Genomic DNA, 27,500 nt, shown 5'->3' with positions numbered 1-27,500 from the left:
TTTCTTGGGAACAGAACATGTTACAGGAGAAACATCAGAATGACCTTGAATCAGCGTGTGTGTGTGTGTGTGTGTGAGTGTGTGTGTGTGTGTGTGTGTGTGAGTGTATAGGTGACTGCATGTGCATGAGCTAGCGTGTGTGTGTGATACGCCTCAAGGATAATAAGTAATATATCCATAAGTCACCTTAACATGCATGGATGAGCCTTTACACGCACACACACACACACACACACACACACACACACACACACACACACACACACATAACTAATCCATACACAACCACAGATTTAAAAGAATGTGTGTATGAGCTGTTATTGTACCTGTGACGTCCTCACTTTAAACCTCTCAGTTTACATTAAAACTATTATTTATTAAAGTTTGCACTTAATGACTCACAGAAATCACATCACCTGCCTGACTTATTTCCTGAAACATCAAACACACACTTTACACTAACCCGACCCTGACCTTACTCTCCTGACTGATCAGGGTTGGGGTTAGGTTTAGGGTTAGGGATTAGGGTTGGGGTTGGGTTTAGGGTTAGGGATTAGGGTTGGGGTTAGGTTTAGGGTTAGGGATTAGGGTTGGGGTTATGTTTAGAGTTAGGGATTAGGGTTGGGATTAGGTTTAGGGTTAGGGATTAGGGTTGGGGTTAGGTATTATGGGTTGGGGTTAGGTTTAGAGTTAGGGATTATGGGTTGGGGTTAGGTTTAGGGTTAGGGATTAGGGTTGGGGTTATGTTTAGAGTTAGGGATTAGGGTTGGGGTTAGGTTTAGGGTTAGGGATTAGGGTTAGGTTTAGGGATAGGGTTACAGTTATGCCCAGTTTGAGAATTTGTTTTTGCTTATGTAAAGTTGATTTCAGACTATTTGAACTGTAAAAGCTTATTTATTATCTGAATAAAGTTGCCATCTTTTTTTTGTCCTACAGAAACCGTGGTTTTATGATTTACGGGAAGTGTGGGCAGGATTTCCTAAACAGGTAACGTGTTTTATGAGCTCTTTACTCGTGTTACAACTGTAAAAGCCATAAACGCTGGTGTAGCGTTGCAGAGAACATCAGACCTGTAGCTCTGTAGGGAATTGTTCAACTCCAGATTCAAAATGGAAACCGAAATCTAGAACCTACTTCCCTTGTCCCTCGGGAGGAAGAGTCTAAGTGGAACCGTACAACATTGTTTCCCAGTGAGAAATAGCTTCATGTCCAAAGCAGCAAAGAACCTTAGAGCCCTGAGGCCTGGTTAGAATTACTCAGAAAGTGATGTTTAACCTGTAATGCAAATTAGGATGTGTGTGTAGATGTGTGTTATTTACTTAATGTATTTATTCATGGGTGAGGCTTCTTTTATGTTTGCATGTGTGTGTGTGTGTGTGTGTGTGTGTGTGTGTGTGTGTGTGTGTGTGTGTGTGCAGACCCTGCTGGACTCGCAGTACTGGTATTATATGATTGAGATGGGTTTTTACAGCTCCCTGTTATTCAGTGTGGTTGTGGACATCAAACGTAAGGTCAGAGTTCATTCTAAAGCCTCGTCTCACACACACACACACACACACACACACACACACACACACACACACACACACGGTATTTATAACCCACACTGTCTAGGTCTATAACCTGTAACCATTCCTTGGTTTTATCTCTGTGGAAACTTTTGAAGGTCTTATGTAGAACCCTAAAACGTAATGTTCCCCTATCTGGAAGGATTCCAAACTAGAGCCAGTTACACAATCTAAGAACCTTTAACAGCACTAGGAACCTTTTTAAGAACCCTTCAAGTGATTTTTTTTCTAAGAGTGTATAAAACTTTTCTAAATGTACGGAAACACAGTGAACGTGGCAGTTATTTGTAACAGTTAACATTCATTTAATTCCTCGATATTATTTCAGTACTTTACAGAGCAGGGTTCTCAGATGTATTTTGCAGACAGGAACACCTTTAACAACAACAAAAAAATAAAATATGTACAAAAGTACCTCTTCAAGTACTGATTAAATTGCACATTATTTATAGACCTACTTGTTTTTGAGTGATCATCAAATAACTATAATAATAACTTAATAATATATCATTATAACCTAGAATAACTTAAACTGTAATAACTTTTAAAACATTATGAACCCTCTGGATATGTTTACAGTCACGGGCATTCAAAATATAATAAAAATAATAATAAGAAGAAGGAGAAGAATGGCTTAGTGGTTAGCACGTTCTCCTCACACCTCCAGGGTCGGGGGTTGGATTCCCAGCGTGGCCCTGTGTGTGTGGAGTTCGCATGTTCTCCCCGTGCTGCGGGGGTTTCCTCCGGGTACTCCGGTTTCCTCCCCCAGTCCAAACACACGCATGGTAGGCTGATTGGCGTGTCTAAAGTGTCCGTAGTGTATGAATGTGTGTGTGAGTGTGTATGTGATTGTGCCCTGTGATGGACTGGCACCCTGTCCAGGGTGTACCCCGCCTTGTGCCCCATGCTCCCTGGGATAGACTCCAGGTTCCCCGAGACCCTGAAGGATAAACAGTGTAGAAGATGGATGGATGTAATAATAATAATAATTTTAATGATAATATAATTTAGCAGTAATAATTGCATAAGTCTGGACTTCCTTGTAGGTTCCAGGTTTGTTTGTGATTGGATACTGATTGTAAATTTCTGTTAGTACCCATAGCACATAAAAGCTCATACAAGACGTATACAGTACAGATCTGTGTAGTGATTATAAGTGTGTGTAGATGTACAGTACAGATCTGGGTAGTGATTATAAGTGTGTATAGATGTACAGTACAGATCTGTGTAGTGATTATAAGTGTGTGTAGATGTACAGTACAGATCTGTGTAGTGATTATAAGTGTGTATAGATGTACAGTACAGATCTGTGTAGTGATTATAAGTGTGTATAGATGTACAGTACAGATCTGTGTAGTGATTATAAGTGTGTATAGATGTACAGTACAGATCTGTGTAGTGATTATAAGTGTGTATAGATGTACAGTACAGATCTGTGTAGTGATTATAAGTGTGTGTAGATGTACAGTACAGATCTGTGTAGTGATTATAAGTGTGTATAGATGTACAGTACAGATCTGTGTAGTGATTATAAGTGTGTATAGATGTACAGTACAGATCTGTGTAGTGATTATAAGTGTGTATAGATGTACAGTACAGATCTGTGTAGTGATTATAAGTGTGTGTAGATGTACAGTATAAATCTGTGTAGTGATTATAAGTGTGTGTAGATGTACAGTACAGATCTGTGTAGTGATTATAAGTGTGTGTAGATGTACAGTACAGATCTGTGTAGTGATTATAAGTGTGTATAGATGTACAGTACAGATCTGTGTAGTGATTATAAGTGTGTGTAGATGTACAGTACAGATCTGTGTAGTGATTATAAGTGTGTGTAGATGTACAGTACAGATCTGTGTAGTGATTATAAGTGTGTATAGATGTACAGTACAGATCTGTGTAGTGATTATAAGTGTGTGTAGATGTACAGTCTGTGGTTGTGTAATAATATTGCTGTAGGTTCATTAATGTTTTTATCTGAACTGATTCATCGCGTCTGTGTCTGAGGTCGTGCAGGTGATTTTATCTGAACACAGCACTGATATCATATCTGACCTGTTGCAGATCAAAGTCTCTGTGTGTGTGTGTGTGTGTGTGTGTGTGTGTAGGATTTTAAAGAACAGTTGGTTCACCACTGGGCCACTTTAACACTGCTGTCCTTCTCCTGGTGTGCAAACTACATCCGCATCGGGACTCTGGTCCTGCTGGTGCACGACGTTGCTGATGTTTTATTAGAGGTAGGAGACCACGAGAGACGTCACAGATAGCAGCAGAACATTCCAGTCCAAACTCCATGCTCTAACGTTCCTCATGTTTCATTTGGAATCTAGGACAAAACGGTCCATATACAATTAAAAACGAGCTATTAAATGAGCCAGCTCTGTGTTCTGATCTCAGCCACCCTCGATGGGTCCATCACTGTCGTGTCACTGCTGTGACGCCAGAGAAGAACCCACTTTTGGTTTCCTAGAAAACCTTTTGAGTGATGGATCTTCTCTGTTGGAATTTCCCACCATAATGTTCCCTTCTTGTAGAAGGATGCTTGTGTCAGATTGTTACGTTTATTGTGACAACAACAAAGAGAAGTTCCTCAGAGAGAGTTTCTTCTGTCATGTCTCTAAAGAACCTCTACAGAAGAGTGTATGTGGGTGAGATGAAGGTGGAGTTTGTGAGACAGCAATGGGCCATCATAAGTAAATAAATGATTAATATGGTCACGCTTGAGTGCAAAAGTTTGCACACCCATCAAACAAAAAAAAAAATGTAATTTATGGTAATATTTGTAGGTTTTTCCTTCATTATTATCATGAGTGACAAAAATATTGTATCAGATATTAATAATCAAAACGTTTAAGAATGATATCAGTTCAAAAGTTTGCATCTTTCTTAAAGTGACACAAATATTCTCTAATAACTAAAAAAACACCTTCCATGAAGGTTCTACAGTTTGTTTTGTGCGAAGGTCTTCAGCCCATGTGAAGAACTTCTGTGAAGATATAATCGATGTTATTTGTTTATAAATATGCTGGTGTTTCTCTCTGTGAGTTGGGGAAGGTGTTTAATTACGCCGGATGGACGTGTGCCTGTAACAGCGTCTTCGTCCTCTTCACGGTGGTCTTCATGGTCACCAGGCTGGTCATCTTCCCCTTCTGGTAAGAAAGAAGAGTAAGAATGAGAAGAGGATATGAATAAGGAACGGATAAATCTGAATAAAGGTGTGTTTGGTGGTGAGTGTGTTAAAGCGGGCCGTGTTGCAGGTTGATCCACTGTACGTGGGTTTATCCTCTGGAACAGTTTCAGCCATTCTTTGGATATTATTTCTTCAACGGCATGCTGGTGGTGCTGCTGCTGCTGCACGTGTTCTGGGCGTCGCTCATCCTGCGCATGGTCATCAAACTCATGTTTGGTGAAGTGAGTGTGTCCAAAAATGAATTCTTTAGGAAATGGCACGTATAGAATAATATAAAGGAGTTGTTTCCTCTCTTTACAGATGAAAGGTGATGAAAGAAGCGATGAGGAAGAGGAGGAGAGTCAGGATGAAGCACAAAACCACAAGAACAAACGCTGTGACAGTTCTGCTAACGGATTATCTAACGGTCACTGACTCAAAACCGGACGCTTGGACTGAGAGGAGCTGTGAGGATGTCGATTCAACTTTATGTCCATATTGGGCACGAAAACCTTTCCCTAACTGACTCAAGACCTTCAGAGGCTTTTCTTTTTAAACAGCTTTTTCAGAACAGGTTTAAACTCAGCGCAGGGTTCAGACTCCCCTTTGGAGTGCATCTGGAGCATCTGGATTTATGTGTGATTGACCATGTTGTGTGTAAATCTTTAATTTAAGGTTCTCTAATAAATTATTTATAATCAGGTGTAGTTCAATCATTTAAAAAAGTCTTTTAAACAATTCATTAATTAATCTCAGAATTTCAACTCCTCATTGGGACACACTGCTTTCCAAAGATTTTCCAAAGATCCAAAGATTTTATTTCAGTTTTTGTAGGTTTTAACCTTCTTTCTAAATATATATATATATATATATATATATATATATATATATATATATAAGATTATTTAGTTCAAGATTCTGTCACCTCTCTAAAGAACCTCTACAGAAGAGTGTATGTGGGTCAGATGAAGGTCATCTCTCTGTCATCTCTCTATATAAAACTTGAACTAAATAATCTTAAATATTTATTACTTAGTTACATCAGTACTTGGTTATTAAGGTTTAATTAGTAAATGATTTATTACTTACTTATAATTGGTTTATTTCCTGAACCTTAAATTAGAGTGATTACATCCATCCGTTTTCTATACCGCGGGGAACCTGGAGCACACTTACATTTACATTTATTCACTTAGCAGACGCTTTTATCCAAAGCGACTTACAAATGAGAAAGAGCATATCCCGGTGGGCACGGGGCACAGGGCGGGGTACACCCTGGACAGGGGGCCAATCGCAGGGCACAATCACACACACATTCACACACACACACTACAAACACTTTGGACACTTTAGACACGCCAATCAGACTACCGTGCATGTGTTTGGACTGGGGGAGGAAACCGGAGTACCCGGAGGAAACCCCCGCAGCACGGGGAGAACATGCACACTCCACACACACAGGACAGCGGCGGGAAACGAACCCCCGACCCTGGCGGCGTGATGCAAACACGCTAACCACTAATCCACCGTGCGCCCTTGAGTGATTACAATAATAAATAACGTCAGCGGTGACACTTTACATTAAAGTTCCCTCAACACGCATTATTTACATCATCATTACCATACTTATCATCGTTAAAAACACACCAAAAACTTCGACATTAATGCATTAAAATAATGTTAACAAAATCACGTGACCATAAAGAGCAGCTGATTATTACCGTTACACCACAGTGCTGTTGGAGTCTGAGTTCTGGATGGTGATTGGTCAGAAGGTGATCTGACAGTAGCGCAGGTTTATATTAATGCTCTCGCTCTAATACCTTATCGTAAAACACGTGGGAACGTGCTGTTGTAGGAAAGTAATCAACTCTGGGGTGGACATGTAATTTATTCTAATTCATGAGGATTTAATTGAAGTTCTGATGGAATTCAGGGGTCTGTAGTGATATTTAAGCAAATAATGAAGACGTTTTAATGGACATTGTTAGGATGTTAACATTCCTGGTGTTGAGTTTATGTTCATTAAAGGAACGTGAATGTAAATGTTAACAGCACACACTTTTCCCATTGTCATTTTTGTATTGAACACGTATTAAATAATAAAGTTTATTACCTGAATAATTATATGAAGTGTTATGTTTAGTAGCTGTGTTTAAAGCGACGCTGACCTGATCGTGTCCTGGAAGATTAATTAACACACGTGGACCACTACGTGAAATGAAGTTAATGTCATGTTTTCATGTGAAAAGTAACTTTGAGTACCTATTTAAAACTTATTTAAGTATTTGTTTGAAAGCAGCTACACTGTTTTAACTGAACACATCAGTCTCTGTAAGTTTGCTGCTCAGATGCTGGATTAACTCATAATTAATGAATTACTCCCAAATAAAATATCCTCTATTCCAGTTCCTGGAAGCAGCGCTAGTGTAACCTGACATTAGCCAATAGAACAGGTTAACTCACTTAAATATGTCTTCGATGGAGGTAAGAGAGACGCCTTGTTTTATACGAGTCTTCACGTACTCCGGGATACTGAAGTATTTTACTGAGAGACCTTTGAAGGTCTAAATAAAAACATAAGGAATAAAGATATGTTTCTTTTCTTGGGAATGTAATTAAGTAAGAGTACAAGTGATCAGTCTCAATAACACTTAAGTAAAGTATAAATATGGCAGAAGAATAGTTCAGTATCGTAATGTGGGTGGAGTTGGATGGATGTGGGTGGAGTTGGGTTGATGTGGGTGGAGTTGGGTTGATGTGGGTTGATTTGGGTGGATGTGGGTGGAGTTGAATTTGACAATTAGTCAAATATTCCACTGACTGTCCTTGATTTTTAAATTATTTTTACATTTCTTACACCCAGTTCCCACAGGGTCAGGGTCAGGGTCAGGGTCAGGTTCAGGGTCAGGTTCAGGGTCAGGGTCAGGGTCAGGGTCAGGTTCAGGGTCAGGGATCTGTAACGCGTAACCAGGGGCTCGCGATCTTCTAATGTCGTTACAGGATAAATCACTATTAATAAAGTTATTACACTTAAGTAGTGTCAATTTCAGACATTTAAACACTTTCTCAGTCTTCAGTAAAACAACCAAACTGCTGTATGACCGAACATCTTTAAATAATGTGATAAATACTGCAATAAATATTTTACATAGTTTACACGTAATATCACTTTTATCTTCCTACTTATATTTATCATTTAGAAAATTGATGCATATGTAAATATAAAGCGTAGCATAAATGATGTTTATTGAGATCTCTTTTCCTCCATCAAGGAACAGAAGAGTCGTTTGATCAAAAGGTTTTTTGTAAAACAAATGTCTCAGTAGGTTTAATAACATAAAAATAAGAATATGATTAGTGAATTATTTTTTTTTTACTTTAAATGAATATACAGTAAATCAGTATAGTATTCACACACACACACACACACACACACACACACACACACACTCTCAGATATTCCAGGTGCTCCTCAGGATGTTGATGTAAACCTGGTCATTGGGGATTTCGATGCTCAGTCCCTCGTAATAGTCCTGAAACTCTGCATAAGACACGTGTTTAGTGACCCTTCCTGCGTCCCGTACACACGTGAGGAAGTCTAATTCTGCTCCTGCAAACAGCCGAATATAAAGAATTACTCGAACATCTGTCATTGTACCGATCACTTAATAACTCAATAACTCATATTCTTCAATATAACAATAAGAGCTGCACTGGAACTAATCTATTAATGTTAGACATTTTGATGATATATGGTATAACATATATATATATATATATATATATATATATATATATATATATATATAAATAATACTGGCATGAGATCTGGCTAACTGTTTAAAGCTGTTTACATTTTAGCTCCACCCCCAGCTGAGACAGAGCTCCGCCTCTTTTTCTTCAATAATAAATAAATAAATAAATAATAGCAGCAGAAATAATCATAATAATAATAATAATAATAATAATAATAATAATAATAATAATCGTTTTTATTTTATACATTTTTTAAGTAATTGCATTTCACCTCACCGGCAGTAGAGGGCGCTAAAATGACTAAAAAGACGCATTCCTTGAAACATCCTATAACTGTAATGATGACTATAAAGGTTATTAATAGAGAAGTGTAGTTGTGTAGTTTCTCACCGTGCTCAGGGCGCTGCAGCTGATGATTAACACAGTAAAATTTCTCAATGTCAGTCAGAGAAACGGAACCCGTTTTATTTGGGTCGAGTTTATTATAAACCTGAAAACAGAGAAACAGAAAATCTCAAACATCCATCTGATATCCGTCTCGAGTGTTAAAGTGAAAAAAGCATTAAGTATTAAAGTATTAAAGTATTAAAGTGTTAAAAGTTGTGTTTGTGGAGTTCCGAGCTCTGTGACCTTTATAAACACAGCTTTTCTGCTCTCGTTCATGTCTCCGGTCACAGCACACATCGCCTCAGCGTAGTCCACCATGCGCTCTCTCTGGAGGCCCACAACCCTCCACACCGCCTCCACCTCCTGAACACAGCTACACAAGCTCAAACACAACATTAACACACCTCTACACGCACCTCTACACACACACCTCTACACACACCTCTACACACACGCACAGCAACTCTCCTTCAGCACCACTGTCCTTATACACTCACATGAGCCAAAAATAAAGTTTACGTCAACTTAAAACATAAAAAAATTACGTTTCAGGAACTAAATCCGCTTCGTCTCAACTGCGGAAAATAATATTTTACATGATATAAAAAGTTTTATAAGAGTTAATGAGGGTTATTAGTCTTAATTGTATAAATATAATTGTTAAAGATAAATGTTTTTATCATGTTGTCTTAATTTGGTTTATGTTCGTTTTGACTTGGATTTCATTTTGGCCTGGGTTCAGTTTTGGGGTTGTTGTTGTTGTTGTTGTTGTTGTTGGGTTTAAGTTATATAGTGGGGTTAGTTTTGGGGTTGTTGTTGGGTTAGGTTATATAGTGGGGTTAGTTTTGGGGTTGTTGTTGGGTTAGGTTATATAGTGGGGTTAGTTTTGGGGTTGTTGTTGTTGTTGTTGGGTTAGGTTATATAGTGGGGTTAGTTTTGGCCCAGGTTTAGTTGTTTATTATGTTTATTGGTATTTTGCGTATGTTGTGCTGTTTCTATCGTTTCGATCCTGTGTCACTTTAATGTGTGTAATTTTACACGTGCAACTTTACTGTATGTTTTTTTTAATGATCAAAATGAATAATTCCACATGCGTTCAACTCATGATCATTATCAACATCACACTGTTCTTTTTAGAAGAAGTGATTAGTGATTACTGCACCTGTCCGCTGAGACTCAGCTCCTCCATCAGACACTCTCTGAGCTGTTCTTTACCCACAATGCCGTTCTGCTTCACATCTAAACTCTGCAGCCTCCTCCCTAAACCAACCAGGGCTCGGACAGCGCGACCCTTCAACCTCTCACGTACAGACGCTAGAATCCGGCAAAAAATCAATAAAATACTACTCAGTAAATTCATTCATTCATTTCTGGGGAAAATGTAAATAAATAAACATCTGAGAAACTGTGTTTAGTCCAGACTTCGTGAGAATGGAGGTGTACGAGCAGCTGCTGAACTCCTTCATGAAGTGTTCAGTTGAAGGTGTTTGTGTATAAATGGAGCTGTAAACATGTGGAATCGCTCCTTTCAGAGGCGGAGCTACTTTTTCAGAGGGAAGAGTTTGTGGTAGGAAAATCTTCCCAGGGATTTTACACTTTCCACCTCTCTCTTCTACTCCAGGACTTTACACTTTCCACCTCTCTCTTCTACTCCAGGACTTTACACTTTCCACCTCTCTCTTCTACTCCAGGACTTTACACTTTCCACCTCTCTGTTCTACTCCAGGATTTTACACTTTCCACCTCTCTCTTCTACTCCAGGACTTTACACTTTCCACCTCTCTCTTCTACTCCAGGACTTTACACTTTCCACCTCTCTGTTCTACTCCAGGACTTTACACTTTCCACCTCTCTCTTCTACTCCAGGACTTTACACTTTCCACCTCTCTCTTCTACTCCAGGACTTTACACTTTCCACCTCTCTCTTCTACTCCAGGATTTTACACCTTACACAAACCGCTGCATTTACACTTTCTCAGTGAGTCTGTTCTTTTCTCAGTGAAGGGAGAGGAGTTAAATTTTACAGAGCGATTAGAGATTAGAGTGAAAAGTGTAAATGAGTGCAGTAGATAAATATTAACCTTGAACTGCCGTTAGAGTTTTCCGATCACTCGTTTCCTCGGCAGAAAGATGAGGTTCAGTTTCTCCAAACTGGACTCTGTGAGATCGAGAGATGAGCTAAAAGTCTGTGTGTATGTTTCATTAATACACCGTATACAGCACTGTGCAAAAGGCACACTAATCATTTGTAATACTAATTCGATCTTAGATGTTTATTTTATGACTTCAGCATTTTTAACTCGGTTAAAAAAAGATTTAAAAACATTAATTTTTCATCAAAAAAATGAAGTACTACAGAATGTGATGTTTGTATATCAGTTTTAAAAAGGGTTCAAATTGAATATTTATACTTAAATTAAATATTTTGTGTCTTTGATGTGTGTGTGTGTGTGTGTGTGTGTGTGTGTGTGTGTGTGTGTGTGTGTACAGTAGTAAACTCTTGGCCTCTTCGTCCACATCAGTAACTCTGAGAGTCAGATATGGCCGCTGTCTCAGGTTCTCGGGGACGTGGGGTCCGTCTGTACTGAAGCGCAGATTTGCACCCTGAATAATACAGGCAGGACTTAAGAATGTGTGTGTGTGTGTGTGTGTGTGTGTGTGTGTGTGTGTGTGTTTGAACAGCAGGTTTTTGGTACCTGTGAGATGTCAGAGAGACAGTATGGTCTTCCCCGAGTCCTATAAACCCCACGCACAATAAATGGCAGTGCGTTACACCTGTAATAAACACACAGCTCAGTTACTACACCTGTAATAAACACACACAGCTCAGTTACTACACCTGTAATAAACACACAGCTCAGTTACTACACCTGTAATAAACACACAGCTCAGTTACTACACCTGTAATAAACACACAGCTCAGTTACTACACCTGTAATAAACACACAGCTCAGTTACTACACCTGTAATAAACACACAGCTCAGTTACTACACCTGTAATAAACACACACAGCTCAGTTACTACACCTGTAATAAACACACAGCTCAGTTACTACACCTGTAATAAACACACACAGCTCAGTTACTACACCTGTAATAAACACACAGCTCAGTTACTACACCTGTAATAAACACACAGCTCAGTTACTACACCTGTAATAAACACACACAGTCCACACACACTGCTGAGTGTGTGATCGGTTCTTACCTGTTCTTCCCAAAACTGCGATACTCGTACACCGTTAGTGTCTGATCACATGTGAAGTAGAAGCCAATCAGCTCTCGACAGGCCTCACGCCCACATCTTACACACACACACACACACACGCACACATTATTCCTTTAATGGTTAATTTGAAGTTGAGGGTTCATAAATTTTGAAAAATTGTGCTGCTTGGAGTTCTACATAGAACCGTTAAGTGTTCCCCCGAGGGAGGAGGGAGGAGGGAGGAGGGAGGAGGGAGGACTGAGGACGTATTAAACACACACTTCACAGAGTCAGTATTTCAGTCAAGTTAAAAAATGACACAAAAATGTTGGTAAGTTTTATAAATCTGATCTGTTTACACATACCGTGATAAAATTCTGGCATAAAAGCAGAGTTTGTAGGAGAGGAGGTTCTCTGTTAAAGATTTCGGAGTTTTCACCCTACACACACACACACACACACACACACACACACACACACACACACACACACACACACACACTGTAAGTCCCTAACCCACTTTTCTGGTCCAGAAACAACCCCACCCCTTTTCCATAAAAAGCAGCTCATAAGGAATGTCAAATATTAATTTCAACAGTAAAGTGTGTGAGTGTGTGTGTGTGTGTGAGTGCGTGTCTTACATGGTGTGGTGTAAAGTTCTCTTGTGACGAGCCGAAATGTTCTCTGAGTTTGCGGAGTTCTGTTCCGGGTCGCTGATGACGGCTCTGAGCACAAACACATTACAGCGGTGACTGACTCGTGCCTGTAATTTTACCTTCTGACACGTTTCTTATTTAAACTGGAACTCACGACGCTGCAGCGTCTGATCTCCTCTTTTATTTATTCATGCACTGATTAGAGAAAACAGAGTAAAGACTTTCACCTGGAGAGCTGGTCCACCATCACCTGCTCCATCACAGCCTGCCGTCTCCTCTCCATCGTCACACCCTCCTACAAACACACCATTAATCTCTACATACACACAGGTCGACCCGAATCCACCCACATCCACCCAACTCCACCCACATCCATCCAACTACACACACATCAACCCAACTCCACCCACATCCATCCAACTCCACCCACATCCATCCAACTCCACCCATCCAACTCCACCCACATCAACCCAACTCCACCCACATCCATCCAACTCCACCCACATCCACCCAACTCCACCCACATCCATCCAACTACACACACATCCACCCAACTCCACCCACATCCATCCAACTCCACACACATCCACCCAACTCCACACACATCCACCCAACTCCACCCACATCCATCCAACTCCACCCACATCAACCCAACTCCACCCACATCCATCCAACTCCACCCACATCCATCCAACTCCACACACATCAACCCAACTCCACCCACATCCATCCAACTCCACCCACATCCACCCAACTCCACCCACATCCATCCAACTACACACACATCCATCCAACTCCACACACATCAACCCAACTCCACCCACATCCATCCAACTCCACCCACATCAACCCAACTCCACCCACATCCATCCAACTCCACCCACATCCATCCAACTCCACACACATCAACCCAACTCCACCCACATCCATCCAACTCCACCCACATCAACCCAACTCCACCCACATCCATCCAACTCCACCCACATCCATCCAACTCCACCCACATCAACCCAACTCCACCCACATCCATCCAACTCCACACACATCAACCCAACTCCACCCACATCCATCCAACTCCACCCACATCAACCCAACTCCACCCACATCCATCCAACTCCACCCACATCCATCCAACTCCACCCACATCAACCCAACTCCACACACATCAACCCAACTCCACCCACATCCATCCAACTCCACACACATCAACCCAACTCCACCCACATCCATCCAACTCCACCCACATCCATCCAACTCCACCCACATCCATCCAACTCCACCCACATCAACCCAACTCCACCCACATCCATCCAACTCCACCCACATCCATCCAACTCCACCCACATCCATCCAACTCCACCCACATCCACCCAAATCAGCCCACATCAACCCAACTCCACCCACATCCATCCAACTCCACCCACATCAACCCAACTCCACCCACATCCATCCAACTCCACACACATCCACCCAAATCAACCCACATCAACCCAACTCCACCCACATCCATCCAACTCCACCCACATCCATCCAACTCCACCCACATCAACCCAACTCCACCCACATCCATCCAACTCCACCCACATCAACCCAACTCCACCCACATCAACCGAACTCCACCCACATCAATCCAACTCCACCCACATCAACCCAACTCCACCCACATCCATCCAACTCCACCCACATCAACCCAACTCCACACACATCAACCCAACTCCACACACATCAACCCAACTCCACCCACATCCATCCAACTACACACACATCAACCCAACTCCACCCACATCCATCCAACTCCACCCACATCCATCCAACTCCACCCACATCCACCCAAATCAACCCACATCCATCCAACTCCACCCACATCAACCCAAATCAGCCCAAATCAACCCAACTCCAACCAACTTCACCCAACTCAAACCAATGTAAAGAACCCTTAACCAAGACCATGCCAGGTGTTTAACATTTAGTTATATCAGTACTTAATACACTCTTTAGAAACATGCTTTAATGCTTCACTGGATAATGAAGGCATCTCAGCCTCCTGAAAATCTACACAGAACCCATTCAGATAGAAAGCCAGTTCTAAGTTCTACATTGAAGCTTTAAAGATGCACCCTGAGCACCAGAGTAATAAACTGTAGCCTAGCATCAGAATGTCCCAGGTTTTACAGCGAGTGTGACTCGAGTGGTAATGACTCACGGCTTCCGACTTCCTCGGTCGGGCGTGGCTCGTGTCAGTTTGTGTCTGATGGAGCTCATGACGTGGTTCCATGTTTGCTTTGTGATTGCTGGGTGATCTGATGGTCAGGTCTCTGTAGCTGTACTGAGGAGATGCCAACACTGAGACACGTCCTTCCTGCGTGGCCGCTGTCCCAACATCCCATTCCTGTAGAAAACACACCGGAATACTGAGATGGGGACGATGTGGACATAACGAGACTCCCTAATGAGATTCACTGCATAAAACAGCAGAATGTAATGTATGTATTAATGTAAAGTTCACATTAACGCCAAATCCATTACAGAAATCAGATCACATTCCGATGGAGAACCACAAACTTCCAGAAGTACTGTATTATTAATTTCCTGCAAAATGTCAGATTGGATATTTTCTTTGGAATTAAGTGGGAATTTCCGTAAGGGTGTGTTTCAGTTATCAACATCGGACTTAAATAAATATCCCAAGAAAAAGAAGGAAATCTTTTGTTTATGTTCCACATATCTGGAACATGGTACACTCTATAAAAAATTGGAGTTCTGAAGGTTCTTTGGTTGTTCAACTGAAGTACCACTTAAAGATTTTACGTAGAACCCAAAAGAAAGTGATTCATTGTCTGATTGGAGAAAACGGTTCTGGGGGGAACCTCCGAAGAACCTTTAAGACTTGTACATTTTCTAATAATGTATCTATTATTACTCAGCACACCCCTTTTTGCCACTAATATAATTACAAACGTACCGGAAGCACTATTGTTTAAAGTATAATGTAAAATCAGTGAGAAACTTTCGTGATACAGTAGATGCTTGTTCAGGAATCCATCATCCTCGTATCCCTCACACAGATCACACGCTCTTAACAGAACCAATCGAATGGGTCTCTGGTCATCGGAAAAGTCCATCACAGCCATCACTACAGTGCCTGGACCCCTGACTCACTGCTCGCAGCTTTATTTAGCGATTTATAACTGTTTGTGTTTTTAAAGTACTTTTATACATCTCAGTATTAGTATGCATGTGCTAGTATTACTTCATCTTAATTCTTTATTTTTTATGTCTTATTTACAATACATTATGATGTTTTGCTGTTGTTATTCAAGTCTTTAAACATTACAACATAGCAGCTTACAACTAAATATCGTTCTGTGCAGCGCAAAAAGTATTCATAACACTTTATATAAACACTTTAAAACCTTTCTTCCCCATCACTCCTCACCACCAGCGCCTCTGGCTTGCTCATTAGCGATTAACGTACAGTGAAATGTCATTTTTATATCCAGGTTTCTGTGAAGCTGCTTTGGGGAAGTTTGTGTCCATTGCTAAGAGTTATATAAATACAGCTGAATTGAATGGATGTAAATAAATGAAGTTGGTAATGAGCTGATTACCTGCAGTGTGTTCGAGGGGGAAGCTGAACCCCAGCTCAGGGCCGACAGCACGGCGGACGCTTTTCCCGCCACCGGAATAACACCAGCATCCTCGGGAGATTTTGGGAAGACGATGAATTTGATTAACTTTACACAGACATCACGCGCCTGTTTTATTTCTGTGTGCATGTAGTGATTCATTAATTAGTGGTTTATTGACTGTGGATTGTTTTATTAATGTTATTATTTATTGCTGTAGAACGATTTATTTTCTCTGTAATTGTTTGTTTTGCACTTTTTAAAAAAAAAAATCGTTTCTTTTGTTCAAGCTCTTTTATCATTGTCTTCTTCATGATTGTGGGTTGTTTTATACATGATCTCACTTTTAATCTTGTGTCTAAAGCACTGTGATATGTTGGATTTAAAAGGGAAAGTGTTGTAGTAGTATAAATAGTTTGAGAGTTTACTATGAATGATTTCCTCACCTCATCTTCTCTGTCCCTCAGTCTGTCCAGATCCAGAACCGGAACTCTGTATAAAAACAGAACAGTGTGGATCTCATGAATAAAATCGTTAATGACGCACCGGAAGTGTACTTAGTGTCAGATGTCTTACTCTTCCGGACGCGGCCCGCGGGATGGAGCGCGTATTGCTCTCTTTAGATAAAAACACAACAGGTAACACACTCAGCTGGTCTGCTTGGGGGTTTATAAACATGCATATATTTAGTTATTTTAAGTAAAAATGAAACTGTCACCAGTCTGTCCCCATCTCTGACTCGTGTGAGGTTCCTTGTCGCTTTTAATCTCCGATTCATGGCTGGAGTTTAAACTGCGGCTCAGAGGCAGGAAAACCCAAAGCGTTCCTGCGTTGCTATGAAGTTCCTCGCCAACAAGACACGCGTGACCAGAAATGGCATCACCGAAAGGTCTTTCGGGTAATGAAGTCCGCAAGACCAGCTCCAGCTCGTGTGAGAGTAAGTGTCACTTTTGACTAAGCTGTAAATATGTGGGAGGAATAAAACAATAAACAAACAAAATAAACAAATAAATATGTTGTGGACATGCAATTTTAATATTTAGCATTACATCTCTGCGCTTGTTTGTTTATTGTTTTGTAAACAATCAAATGAATAAATGTGTGTGTTCTGAAGTCGATATACACCTCTCTGAGGGGTGGGGGTTCGGCCTGTGCCTCTTCTGCACAGCTCTCCCTGCACGCGGCTTTTTTAGGTTCATTATTTAGCTCTTGATTTAAAACAATCTAAATAAATAGATGTGTCGATGCCATAGACATTCATTCTGCATTTTAGTGTGAATTTTATTTACTTATTAACTTATTAGCTTGTTTATTGTTTTGAAAACACTCAAATAAATCAATTTACGTATTTTGAAAATATGACAAAATAATATGCCTAAACTTTGCGTAGACATTCTTTTGTCTTCCTAGCCTTTTATTATTATTATTATTATTATTATTATTATTATTATTATTATTATTATTATGATTATTATTATTATTATAGATGTTAGAGCAGTGATGTGAGACACGTTTGCACTTTGGAACTTTTCCAGCAGGCACATGAGACTGTAGATACATCACAGAGATTATGCAGGTATATTATAATTATATATATATATATATATATATATATATATATATATATATATATATATATATATATATATATATTTTGCATATTAATAAGTAAACAATACTAAAATGAACAGAGGTGATGATGATGATGATGATGATGGTGATGATGATGGCGGTCGTGATGTAGTGGGTGGGTTTGTGGCTTGCCCACAGCACGACGCGCGCGCGACTCATCAGTACTCGCTGTACTCAGGCTGCATTAATGCTCTCACACACTCACACACTCCTCAGTCCAGGAGAATCTCAGCCTGTTCTCTCTGATCATGGATCTGCTCACCTGTGCGCTCCTGTGGATCTCTGTCCTCCTGCCTGGTCCTTCTGGTGCGCGCGCGTTCATGCTGCCGGACATCGGTGAGCCCGACTTCATCCGCAGGTGCGTGCAGGCGCATAACGTGTACCGCTCAGGAGCTCAGCCGCCCGCCGCCAACATGCGCTCCATGGTAAGACTGCGCGCGCGCGCCCGTGTGTGTGTGTGTGTGTGTGTGTGTGTGTGCGTGTGTGTGTGTGTGTGAGCGTGTCCTCAGAATTACATTATACCTGTTTAGATGAGCCTCTGTTCACTGTGGTGTCTGTTGATAAATTATTTTCTGGAAGATAAAAACGCGTCACTGCTCCTGCACTTACAGACTGAACAATAAACACGCGCAGTCTCGCGCGCTGAAATCTTGTTTATCGTCTTCGCCACAGTGTGTTTGCGTGATGTTCAGTCACTAAATGTGTCTTTATTATAACCTTTTAGATTAGAATAATTATACGGCCAATTATTGTCTCATTTCTGGAGTGGCTTTTACAGTAGAACATGGAACATTTCAGCAACAAGAAAAAGAGTGTGTGACAGGATGCACATTACAGACAGATAAACAAACATGTCTCTGATGAAAAAAAAAGAGCTCATCTTAGAGCCATTAAGATAAGAATAATCATGCATTTGTGTTTTCCTGAAAAAGACTGTGAGAATGAGAGAGAGAGAGAGACAGACAGAGAGACAGACAGACAGATAAAACAGAGAGAAAGAGACAGAGAGAGAGAGAGTGGTTCATCTTCACCGTTTGTGTATGTGTGTGTGTGTGTGTTCTGTTTATTCTCTCAGTTTCAGATGAACACAGCACCATTAAAACACTGAGAAATATAAAGTTTCTATATTTTCATATTTATTAATAAACCGAGTTAAATTATTGAATATTTCTCAGACGATGCTTTGAAGTAAACACTTTAGTCTAATGTTGAATAAAATCATCAGTGTCAGTATTACATCATCCAACTGTTTTAGTCTGACTCACCACACATTAGCTAATGATGTCATGTGTTAAAATATTACTTTTGAATGATTTATTTCTGTGTGCAGTAGGATTACAGTTTATAAATCATTAGTTCAACTCATTCCACACCTGTTCATCACTGAAGCCCAGTCTACGTTTCAGACAGTACAGTACAGACAGTACACAGACAGTAGAGTACACAGACAGTACAGTGCACAGACAGTACAGTACACAGACAGTACAGTGCAGAGACAGTACAGACAGTACAGACAGTACACAGACAGTACAGTACACAGACAGTACAGTGCAGAGACAGTACAGACAGTACAGACAGTACACAGACAGTACAGTACACAGACAGTACACAGACAGTATACAGACAGTACAGTACACAAACAGTATACAGATAGAACACAGACAGTACAGTACACAGACAGTACACAAACAGTACACTACACAGACAGTACAGACAGTACAAGACACAGACAGTACAGACAGTACACAGACAGTACAGACAGTACACAGACAGTACAGTGCACAGACAGTCCAGACAGTACAGTACACAGACAGTATACAGACAGTACAGTACACAGGCAGTACACAGACAGTACATACACAAACAGTATACAGATAGAACACAGACAGTACAGTACACAGACTGTACACAGACAGTACACAGACAGTACAGTACACAGACAGTACACAAACAGTACACTACACAGACAGTACAGACAGTACAAGACACAGACAGTACAGACAGTACACAGACAGTACAGTGCACAGACAGTCCAGACAGTACAGTACACAGACAGTATACAGACAGTACAGTACACAGGCAGTACACAGACAGTACATACACAAACAGTATACAGATAGAACACAGACAGTACAGTACACAGACTGTACACAGACAGTACACAGACAGTACAGTACACAGACAGTACACAAACAGTACACTACACAGACAGTACAGACAGTACAAGACACAGACAGTACAGACAGTACACAAACAGTACAGTACACAGACAGTATAGACAGTACAAGACACAGACAGTACAGACAGTACACAAACAGTACAGTACACAGACAGTACAGACAGTACAAGACACAGACAGTACAGACAGTACACAAACAGTACAGTACACAAACAGTACACTACACAGATAGTACACAGATAGTAAAGACAGTACACAGACAGAACACAGACAGTAAAGAGAGTACAGAAAGTACAGTACACAGACAGTACAGTACACAGACAGTACAGACAGTAAAGACAGTACACAGACAGTACAGTACACAGACAGAACAGACACGCTGCCAGTGTGTTTAATGCTATAAATAAATTCCATGACATCAGTTAGATGATGGAAAGAGGTTTTAAATGAAGGGCGTGTGCTGTTGTAGGAGCACAGATTTTCCCCATTGTGTCCTTTCAGCAGGTTATTTTTATAGTTATAATAGTGCTTATCTAATGTGTGTGTGGTTATTAGGGAGAGGTTTCCTGCACTGAGACGTGGAGTCTCCCTTCAGAAACCAGGACAGGATTAAACACACACTTCACCGACCACTTCTAAACTATCCGACTTTAATACAACACGAGTGCGTTCATTACATGGAGTCATGGGAAATTTGTCCATTTTATTTAGCTATCGATCTGGGTAAAATTTCTTTTGAGAAAATTTCTTTCGCATCATGTTCTTTTTTTTCTTCTTGTTAATAGCAGGAAATAGTTTAAGATCCTGAACGAGAACGAGACGCAAAAGGGTTTGTGCACAAATCACAAAAAAGCTCAAACAAATTCACTACTAAATATTACATCATAACTCAGATAGTGAGTCGTGTGTGTGTGTGTGTATGTGTATGTGTATGTGTGCGCGTGTGTGCATGTGTGTGTGTCTGTGTGTCTGTGTGTCTGTGTGTGCGTGTGTGTGCGCGTGTGTGCATGTGTGTGCATGTGTGTGCGCGTGTGTGCGTGTGTGCGTGTGTGTGTGTGTGTGTGTGTGTGTGTGTGAGTGTGTGTGAGTGTGTTTAGTCTCCTTTTACTTTCTCTTCTCCCCCAAATGCATTCTGGGTAAAAGTATGAAGAGTAAGCACCGTCCTCGGTGGCGTTGATCAGACCCGTGACTGTATCTCACCTGCTCCTTCTCACTCACTGCTGATGACGTGTTACTGATGTGTGTGAAAAATATCAGAGTAAATGGAGATCAGATCTAGGGGGCGTGTCCTTCTGTGTAATCACCTGACACAACTGTCACTGATTGGCTGCATGAATCTACAGTCTGGGTGAGAAAGAATCAGCCCCAGCCTCGCGTCTCGCTTCTTCACACCATCCTGTGTGTTTTTATCACCACCTGTTGGTGGTGCTGTTGCGCTCGCGTCTACAAAAATACTAAATGATTCACTTTAAAAGATTTAACAGCAGATAATCTGAAGTGGAGCCGAAAATAAAACCTTGTACTGGTGTGTGTTTATGTTTGAAAGACAGCCTCTTCTGGATATGACAAAATTATAATGGTTGCAATGTGTGTGTGTGTGTGTGTGTGTGTGTGTGTGTGATTCGGTTCAGTCCTGGGATGATGCACTTGCAAGAGGTGCTCGGTCCTGGGCGAGACATTGCAGGGCATCCCATAATCCTGTGCTGAAGCAGGAGAAAAGGGCTCACCCGGAGTTCCGGCATGTCGGAGAGAACATCTGGCTCGGGGCTCCATACTCAGCCTTTACAGTCGAGTCAGCAGTCAACAGCTGGAATAAAGAGGGTGCTGATTACACAGTTGGGAACAACAGCTGTGCTAGAGTGTGTGGGCATTATACACAGGTCAGTTACCATTTTGTGTGTGTGTGTGTGTGTGTGTGTGTGTGTGTGTGTGTGTGTGTGTTGTAATACAGAATTTATATTAAACGATGCAGTTTATTCATGTGGAGTCAATATGTATCATTCACAAATGATTCAGTCTTTTTGAAGGAGTCACTAAGGTGAATGAATCAGTACTGGTTACTGACATGCATTCCTTTCATTCACATCAGTGTATTTGCGCTTGTGTGTGTGTGTGTGTGTGTGTGTGTGTGTGTGTGTGTGTGTGTGTGTGAATCTAATTCTGTGCACCTTGAGTCAGTGAATCCTTCAGACATGACAGTTATAAGATTTGCTCCTCATGTATTCAGCAGATCACTGTCTGACTCAGTGAATCTAATGGTCATGATTGAGATTCACTCCTTTATCATTCAACGGTTTAGTGTTTGAATCTCCAAATCTTTTGGTCATGGCAGAGATTCACTCCTCTCCAGTACAGAAGGTCAGAAATATCAAGGAATTTTGTTTATTTGTTTACTTTGTTTAAGCTGTTTGTCTTCTGATTTGTGCGACTGAATAAATGGTGAAGCAATCTAATGAAATCCTTCAAATGAACAGACTCAAATGACTCACAGCACGTCCCTATGTGATTGATTCATCTTATACGACAGCAATTTGCCAACAATTACAAGTTTTTATTTAGTGAATAACAACACATCATACTTTTTATCCGTTTATAGTTACATTTAATGTTGTGGAATGCCGTTGAAACAAATTAGTTCCTGTTGTCATTTATGTTATAGCAGCTATAAACTCTCGTTCCCTCACCATCCCTCTCTCTATTCCCTCTTTATTCTCTCTCTTTATTCTCTCTCTTTATTCTCTCTCTATTCTCTCTCTATTCTCTCTCTCTCTATTCTCTCTCTCTCTTCTCTCTCTTTATTCTCTCTCTTTATTCTCTCTCTATTCTCTCTCTCTCTATTCTCTCTCTCTATTCTCTCTCTCTATTCTCTCTCTCTATTCTCTCTCTTTATTCTCTCTTTATTCTCTCTCTCTATTCTCTCTCTTTATTCTCTCTATTCTCTCTCTATTCTCTCTATTCTCTCTCTCTATTCCCTCTTTATTCTCTCTCTTTATTCTCTCTCTATTCTCTCTCTATTCTCTCTCTTTATTCTCTCTATTCTCTCTCTCTATTCTCTCTCTCTATTCTCTCTCTATTCTCTCTCTCTATTCTCTCTCTATTCTCTCTCTCTATTCTCTCTCTATTCTCTCTCTCTATTCCCTCTTTATTCTCTCTCTTTATTCTCTCTCTTTATTCTCTCTCTTTATTCTCTCTTTATTCTCTCTCTTCAGGTTAATAAGATAATAATCTCAGTGTGTGTGTGTGTGTGTGTGTGTGTGTGTGTGTGTGTGTGTGTGTGTGTGTGTGTGTGTGTGTGTGTGTGTGTGAGTGAGAAACAGTAGAGGAGTGTAAACTCTGAGATGAAGGTGTGGGGAAACTGAAAGTCACAGCGTCACCTCTGACTGTTACACAGCGCTGACACTGGAGACTCCTTCCCTACACGTTACATAAACACACTCCTCCTTACAGAATGATTAGTAATACTGATATATCTTTCTGTTTCCTTCGTGTGTTTCAGTTGATGTGGGCGACAAGTTATAAACTGGGCTGTGCCGTTAACGTCTGTTCCAGAGGAATCGAAAACTTCTCCAATCATCCCGAGTCGACCATTTTTGTGTGTAATTACGGTGACGCGTGAGTAAAGATGTTCAGGTCTCATCCTGAAATGCAGCACTAATCCACTACATCTGGATTTACTCTGCTGTAATGTGACTTTTCTGTATTTCAGCTGGGGTTTTAATGATTATATCGGTATTTTATTGTCTTGTGTCCCAGTGGAAACATGTTCGGGTTCACGCCGTATATCGTGGGTCTGGCCTGCAGCAAGTGTGGCGTGGAGAAATGCAGAGACAAGCTTTGCAGTAAGAACAACAGCACAATGTTCTCACATTATTTAGGCTCATTATCACAAACATTTAAAAAAAAAAAAAGTGTCAAATGTGTGTACACTCATCTTTTCAACAGCTGATCCAAACCGAGACCAAGTTAAAAGTATGTATGATGATGATTCATGTTCCAAATGAACTCCTCGGTATAACAGACACGGCTCTCCAACCCGCACACTAATAACACTCTAATAACCCCCGCTGCCTCTCTCCGCTTATAAATAACGCTTCCTCTCATCTCAGATTCCTCTCACTTTCACCTTTTTATTTTAGAATGATTGTTTTCTAACTCTAAATATCTCTCGCTGCAGAATATGACTGGATACCGGGGTGGGATCTCGGCCCCGGCGGTTCGGCTCAGGCGCTCTCTGATTGGCTGATCGGCTCTAAACTGCAGCTCCTGGCTGGATCGTTCTGGTTTCTTTACGTTTATGCGATGCACTGAAATCACACGATAAACCGAATTCCATTTTAGTCATGACTTAGATCGATACGATTATTATTACAATGATTAATTTTATTATTATTTGTAAGCGTGACAGGGAGCTGACGTGGCGTAAATCCCTGCTGTGTAGGACTGGTGCTACCCTGCATCATATTCTCATACACTGTCATATCATTATAATATTCTTATAAATAATCTTTTCACCTTTCATATGAATACAATTAAAAAATAAATAAATAAATAAACACAACTCTGTATATATTTCCTGATGTGTGAGTGTTGCCTCTTGATGGTTTCATTACGAGTCGTATTCACTGTGCAGTGTTCATCTACAACATTTACACAAGTGTACTACTTATTTCATTTGGCTATGCATCCCTGGATGATGATAATGATGCTGTTCCCATGGAGACGGCTGTATGTATAGCGCTCCGTAGGCAGCGGGGAAGAACAGCGTGAACACAGATGAGTCATGATCTTAAAAGGCAGCGTGTTTGTACTTCTGAGCAATCGCTCTGAGATGTGGCGTGTTTGTGTGTTTCTCTTCGGAGGTTACTCGGTCTGACCTGATCTTACTCTTACAGCATGTGTAGAAAGATGTGCAGGATATTTTTTTAAAAAAACAACAACAACAGGCATCACATGCACACCGGGACACAAGGGCATGAAAAATGCATCTGGATACACAGTAAAAAAACATATAAAATGTAATATAATGTGCTGCATGAGTAAATGTAAATGTCTTCCATGTGCTGGTAAAAGATTAACACTGCTACAGGATCGTAATGGCGTTGCCTGCTAGCTAACAGAAAGTGCTGTTAACACTGCGGCTTTAATGATCCTGAGAAATAATTTAAACAGTTGTTAAACGTCCAGTTACAACTGAAGGGTTTTTTTGGAAGATGCTGAACAGAAATGAGTCAGTCACACATTACTACGTCTGATAGCTGCTGCTCTGTTAACGAACTGTTCACAATAATAACAGGTGTTTGTGTGTTGATGAATATTTGTGTGTTGATGAACCGGTGAGAAAGAGGTGGTGTTACGCTGTTCGTGACCCGATCACAAACGTGAACAGCAATAAAACACTTCATGATGTGCAGTTATAGGAAAATAATCAACTTCAGTGAGGTCACAGCAACTCCGCCTCATTCTCTTACACCACTGCAATTTACCAACAATTAAAAAATGTCTTTATTAAAGAACGACACGTGAGATGCGTCTGGATGACGTGTTAAAATGGGAGGCATGTGAGTAGTTTGAACTAATTTATTAAGATCTCCCGGTGCTTAAAATTTGATTTGTTTCTCAAAGGCTTCCTTTGTGTGAGTGTGTGTGTGTGTGTGTGTGTGTGTGTGTGTGTTATTGATGTCACGAGGTATTTAATGGAACCGAACAGAGTTCAGTCCTGCTGCACTCACTCAGTTTAGGGACTGAAGAGAAGCGAGCAGGACTTCAGACTTTCTGGGAAAATAAAAAGTCTTGAGGTGGAGGTTGAGAACTGAGTAAACACGTGAGTAAAGCCAAGCTGAAGGCGTGTGTGTGTGTGTGTGTGAGAGAGAGAGAGAGAGAGAGAGAGAGAGAGAGCATCTGTTGGTGAAACACATCTCTAGGATTCGTTTTCCGTCGGTGTGAAATCAACTGGAGCTCATCATGGTTCGCTCATCGGTCGCTGGAGTAACCTTGCTCGTGCTGGTTTCCATGGCGACGCCAGACTTGGTGTGTGGGGGGCAAGAGAGAGGCAAGGACTCACGACTCACACACACTCATTTCGCACATAATCAGTATTACATGCCGCAGACTGGAGGAGTGAGGAGCATGACTTTCCAGAAGACACCACGTAATGACATATTGGAGAATAATCACTACAGCGTGCAGATTTCTGAGGCTGAATTCAGTGACGTAAACCCTCGGCCTGAAAATAAACCCGAGATTAGAATTCCTAACTCTATTCAGCTGCATGTGGAACACTCAGATGATAACGAGTGTAACGACATTAAGTGTAATGACTATGTTGGTGAAGGAACACGTCGGTCTGGTGTGGACTTAAACAGAGTCGTGTGGGATGAAGTGTCAGACGTTACGCCGGGGTCCACTGAAGGTCCCGTGGTGCTCACACACACTGAAGGTCCCGTGGTGCTCACACACACTGAAGGTCCCGTGGTGCTCACACAGTCCGGTCCGGTTCGTGGACTGACTCTGGATAAAGCTCATGTGTTTTATGGGATCCCGTACGCAGCCCCTCCTGTAGGCCCAAAACGGTGGGCCGCTCCTGAACCCGTGTCTCAGTGGACGAAGCCGTATGACGCCACGTTCCCTCGGCCGGCGTGCATGCAGGTCTGTGCGGGGGAATTCTCTGAAGCCTGTCCTCATACGGTAATCCTCTCTCCACCAATCACGTAAGCTTCAACACCCGAGTGACTGCTGCTCTCAGTTCATTTTAAATAAGCACCGGAGCAGGAAGTCGTTTTTGAAAACACAGTGTGTGAAAGCCATGAAAATTGGATCATGGTAGCCTCGAAAGTGAGCTCAATATAATAACGTGCTTAATTTTTTTTATTACAGTCCATTAGAAACATTTAGAATGGATTCCATCATGTAATGGAAATGTTAATGGTAGGGAAACAGTAGCTCAGTGATTCTGATCGGAAGGTCGTGAGTTCAACTCCCAGCACCGCCGCGCTGCCACCGCCGGGTCCTAGAGCAAGCCTAAACTGTGCATTTGTAGGTCGCTCTGGATAAGAACATCTGCCGAACACTGTAAATTGTTTACATCAGGGGTTATGTACGGAGCCTTATTCATGAACAGATCAGAATAAACCATTAGGAACAACACATTCCATTAAACTACCATTACAGATCACCAGAAACACATTAGGAACCTGTGATGGCTTTTAGTGATGTGGAAGATATGAGTAACAAACCCTCAGTTTTTTAATGCTAGTAAGTCACCATGGTTTAACCCTTAAAAGTTCACACTATGAAAAATATTGTTTTCAATATTTAGG

General features: G+C 41.0%; 4 protein-coding genes across 11 annotated transcripts in view; 3 read left to right on the top strand and 1 right to left on the bottom strand.

Moving 5' to 3' along the window:
- The window catches only part of cers3b (ceramide synthase 3b), a 13,790-nt gene extending 6,926 nt beyond the window's left edge, over nucleotides 1–6,864 (top strand). For 2 of the 3 annotated variants that reach the window (XM_053677787.1, XM_053677785.1), the window contains 6 exons: nucleotides 937–987; nucleotides 1,419–1,511; nucleotides 3,677–3,805; nucleotides 4,614–4,720; nucleotides 4,826–4,979; nucleotides 5,059–6,864. In XM_053677787.1, coding sequence (XP_053533762.1) covers nucleotides 937–987; nucleotides 1,419–1,511; nucleotides 3,677–3,805; nucleotides 4,614–4,720; nucleotides 4,826–4,979; nucleotides 5,059–5,172 — 648 coding nt within the window. In that variant the 3' untranslated portion in view covers nucleotides 5,173–6,864. The remainder of the gene's footprint in view (nucleotides 1–936; nucleotides 988–1,418; nucleotides 1,512–3,676; nucleotides 3,806–4,613; nucleotides 4,721–4,825; nucleotides 4,980–5,058) is intronic. The other variant, XM_053677786.1, reaches the window with a different exon arrangement.
- A 1,050-nt stretch (nucleotides 6,865–7,914) lies between these two features.
- On the bottom strand, nucleotides 7,915–17,203 carry caps2 (calcyphosine 2). Its single transcript, XM_053677780.1, has 16 exons — nucleotides 17,092–17,203; nucleotides 16,950–16,990; nucleotides 16,820–16,865; nucleotides 16,356–16,445; nucleotides 14,951–15,136; nucleotides 12,975–13,042; nucleotides 12,733–12,816; nucleotides 12,457–12,531; nucleotides 12,092–12,187; nucleotides 11,580–11,658; nucleotides 11,372–11,487; nucleotides 10,965–11,041; nucleotides 10,046–10,197; nucleotides 9,127–9,246; nucleotides 8,887–8,986; nucleotides 7,915–8,350 (listed from the first exon to the last, which is right to left on the bottom strand). Exons 1-16 carry the CDS (start codon nucleotides 17,149–17,151, stop codon nucleotides 8,193–8,195), a joined length of 1,548 nt encoding a protein of 515 aa, XP_053533755.1. The 5' UTR covers nucleotides 17,152–17,203; the 3' UTR covers nucleotides 7,915–8,192.
- Nucleotides 17,177–24,742, top strand: glipr1b (GLI pathogenesis-related 1b). Of its 3 annotated transcripts, none has more exons than XM_053677781.1 (7): nucleotides 17,177–17,310; nucleotides 18,222–18,430; nucleotides 21,816–22,064; nucleotides 23,681–23,796; nucleotides 23,938–24,023; nucleotides 24,127–24,153; nucleotides 24,359–24,742. In XM_053677781.1, the coding sequence occupies exons 1-7, from the start codon at nucleotides 17,247–17,249 to the stop codon at nucleotides 24,490–24,492; spliced, it is 885 nt and encodes a 294-aa protein (XP_053533756.1). In that variant the 5' UTR covers nucleotides 17,177–17,246; the 3' UTR covers nucleotides 24,493–24,742. The 3 variants fall into 3 exon arrangements, with proteins under 3 accessions (XP_053533756.1, XP_053533757.1, XP_053533758.1); XM_053677783.1 differs by lacking the exon at nucleotides 17,177–17,310 and adding an exon at nucleotides 17,934–17,949; XM_053677782.1 differs by lacking the exon at nucleotides 24,127–24,153.
- A 372-nt stretch (nucleotides 24,743–25,114) lies between these two features.
- Nucleotides 25,115–27,500, top strand: part of si:dkey-30c15.17 (acetylcholinesterase) — a 7,936-nt gene continuing 5,550 nt past the window's right edge. The window contains exon 1 of one of the 4 annotated variants that reach the window (XM_053677779.1): nucleotides 25,115–26,868. In XM_053677779.1, coding sequence (XP_053533754.1) covers nucleotides 26,146–26,868 — 723 coding nt within the window. In that variant the 5' untranslated portion in view covers nucleotides 25,115–26,145. The remainder of the gene's footprint in view (nucleotides 26,869–27,500) is intronic. The other 3 variants (XM_047154628.2, XM_053677778.1, XM_017465478.3) reach the window with 3 other exon arrangements.

The sequence above is a fragment of the Ictalurus punctatus genome, chromosome 4, assembly GCF_001660625.3.
Source record: "Ictalurus punctatus breed USDA103 chromosome 4, Coco_2.0, whole genome shotgun sequence".
NCBI lineage: Eukaryota > Metazoa > Chordata > Actinopteri > Siluriformes > Ictaluridae > Ictalurus > Ictalurus punctatus.
Note: the sequence above shows the minus strand (reverse complement) of the source record. Positions and strands in the feature narration are given on the sequence as shown.

What these genes read in the sequence shown, in the direction of transcription:
- caps2 (XM_053677780.1), bottom strand. Translation starts at nt 17,151, where the DNA reads ATGAATCGGAGATTAAAAGCGACAAGGAACCTCACACGAGTCAGAGAT. An exon ending in AACTCTAACGGCAGTTCAAG is followed by an intron (nt 10,198 to 10,964) that starts GTTAATATTTAT and finishes GCCGGATTCTAG; the next exon opens with CGTCTGTACGTGAGAGGTTG. An exon ending in GCTGCAGCGCCCTGAGCACG is followed by an intron (nt 8,351 to 8,886) that starts GTGAGAAACTAC and finishes GGCTGTTTGCAG; the next exon opens with GAGCAGAATTAGACTTCCTC.
- glipr1b (XM_053677781.1), top strand. Translation starts at nt 17,247, where the DNA reads ATGGCATCACCGAAAGGTCTTTCGGGTAATGAAGTCCGCAAGACCAGC. An exon ending in CAGCTCCAGCTCGTGTGAGA is followed by an intron (nt 17,311 to 18,221) that starts GTAAGTGTCACT and finishes CACACTCCTCAG; the next exon opens with TCCAGGAGAATCTCAGCCTG. An exon ending in GTGTGTAATTACGGTGACGC is followed by an intron (nt 23,797 to 23,937) that starts GTGAGTAAAGAT and finishes CTTGTGTCCCAG; the next exon opens with TGGAAACATGTTCGGGTTCA.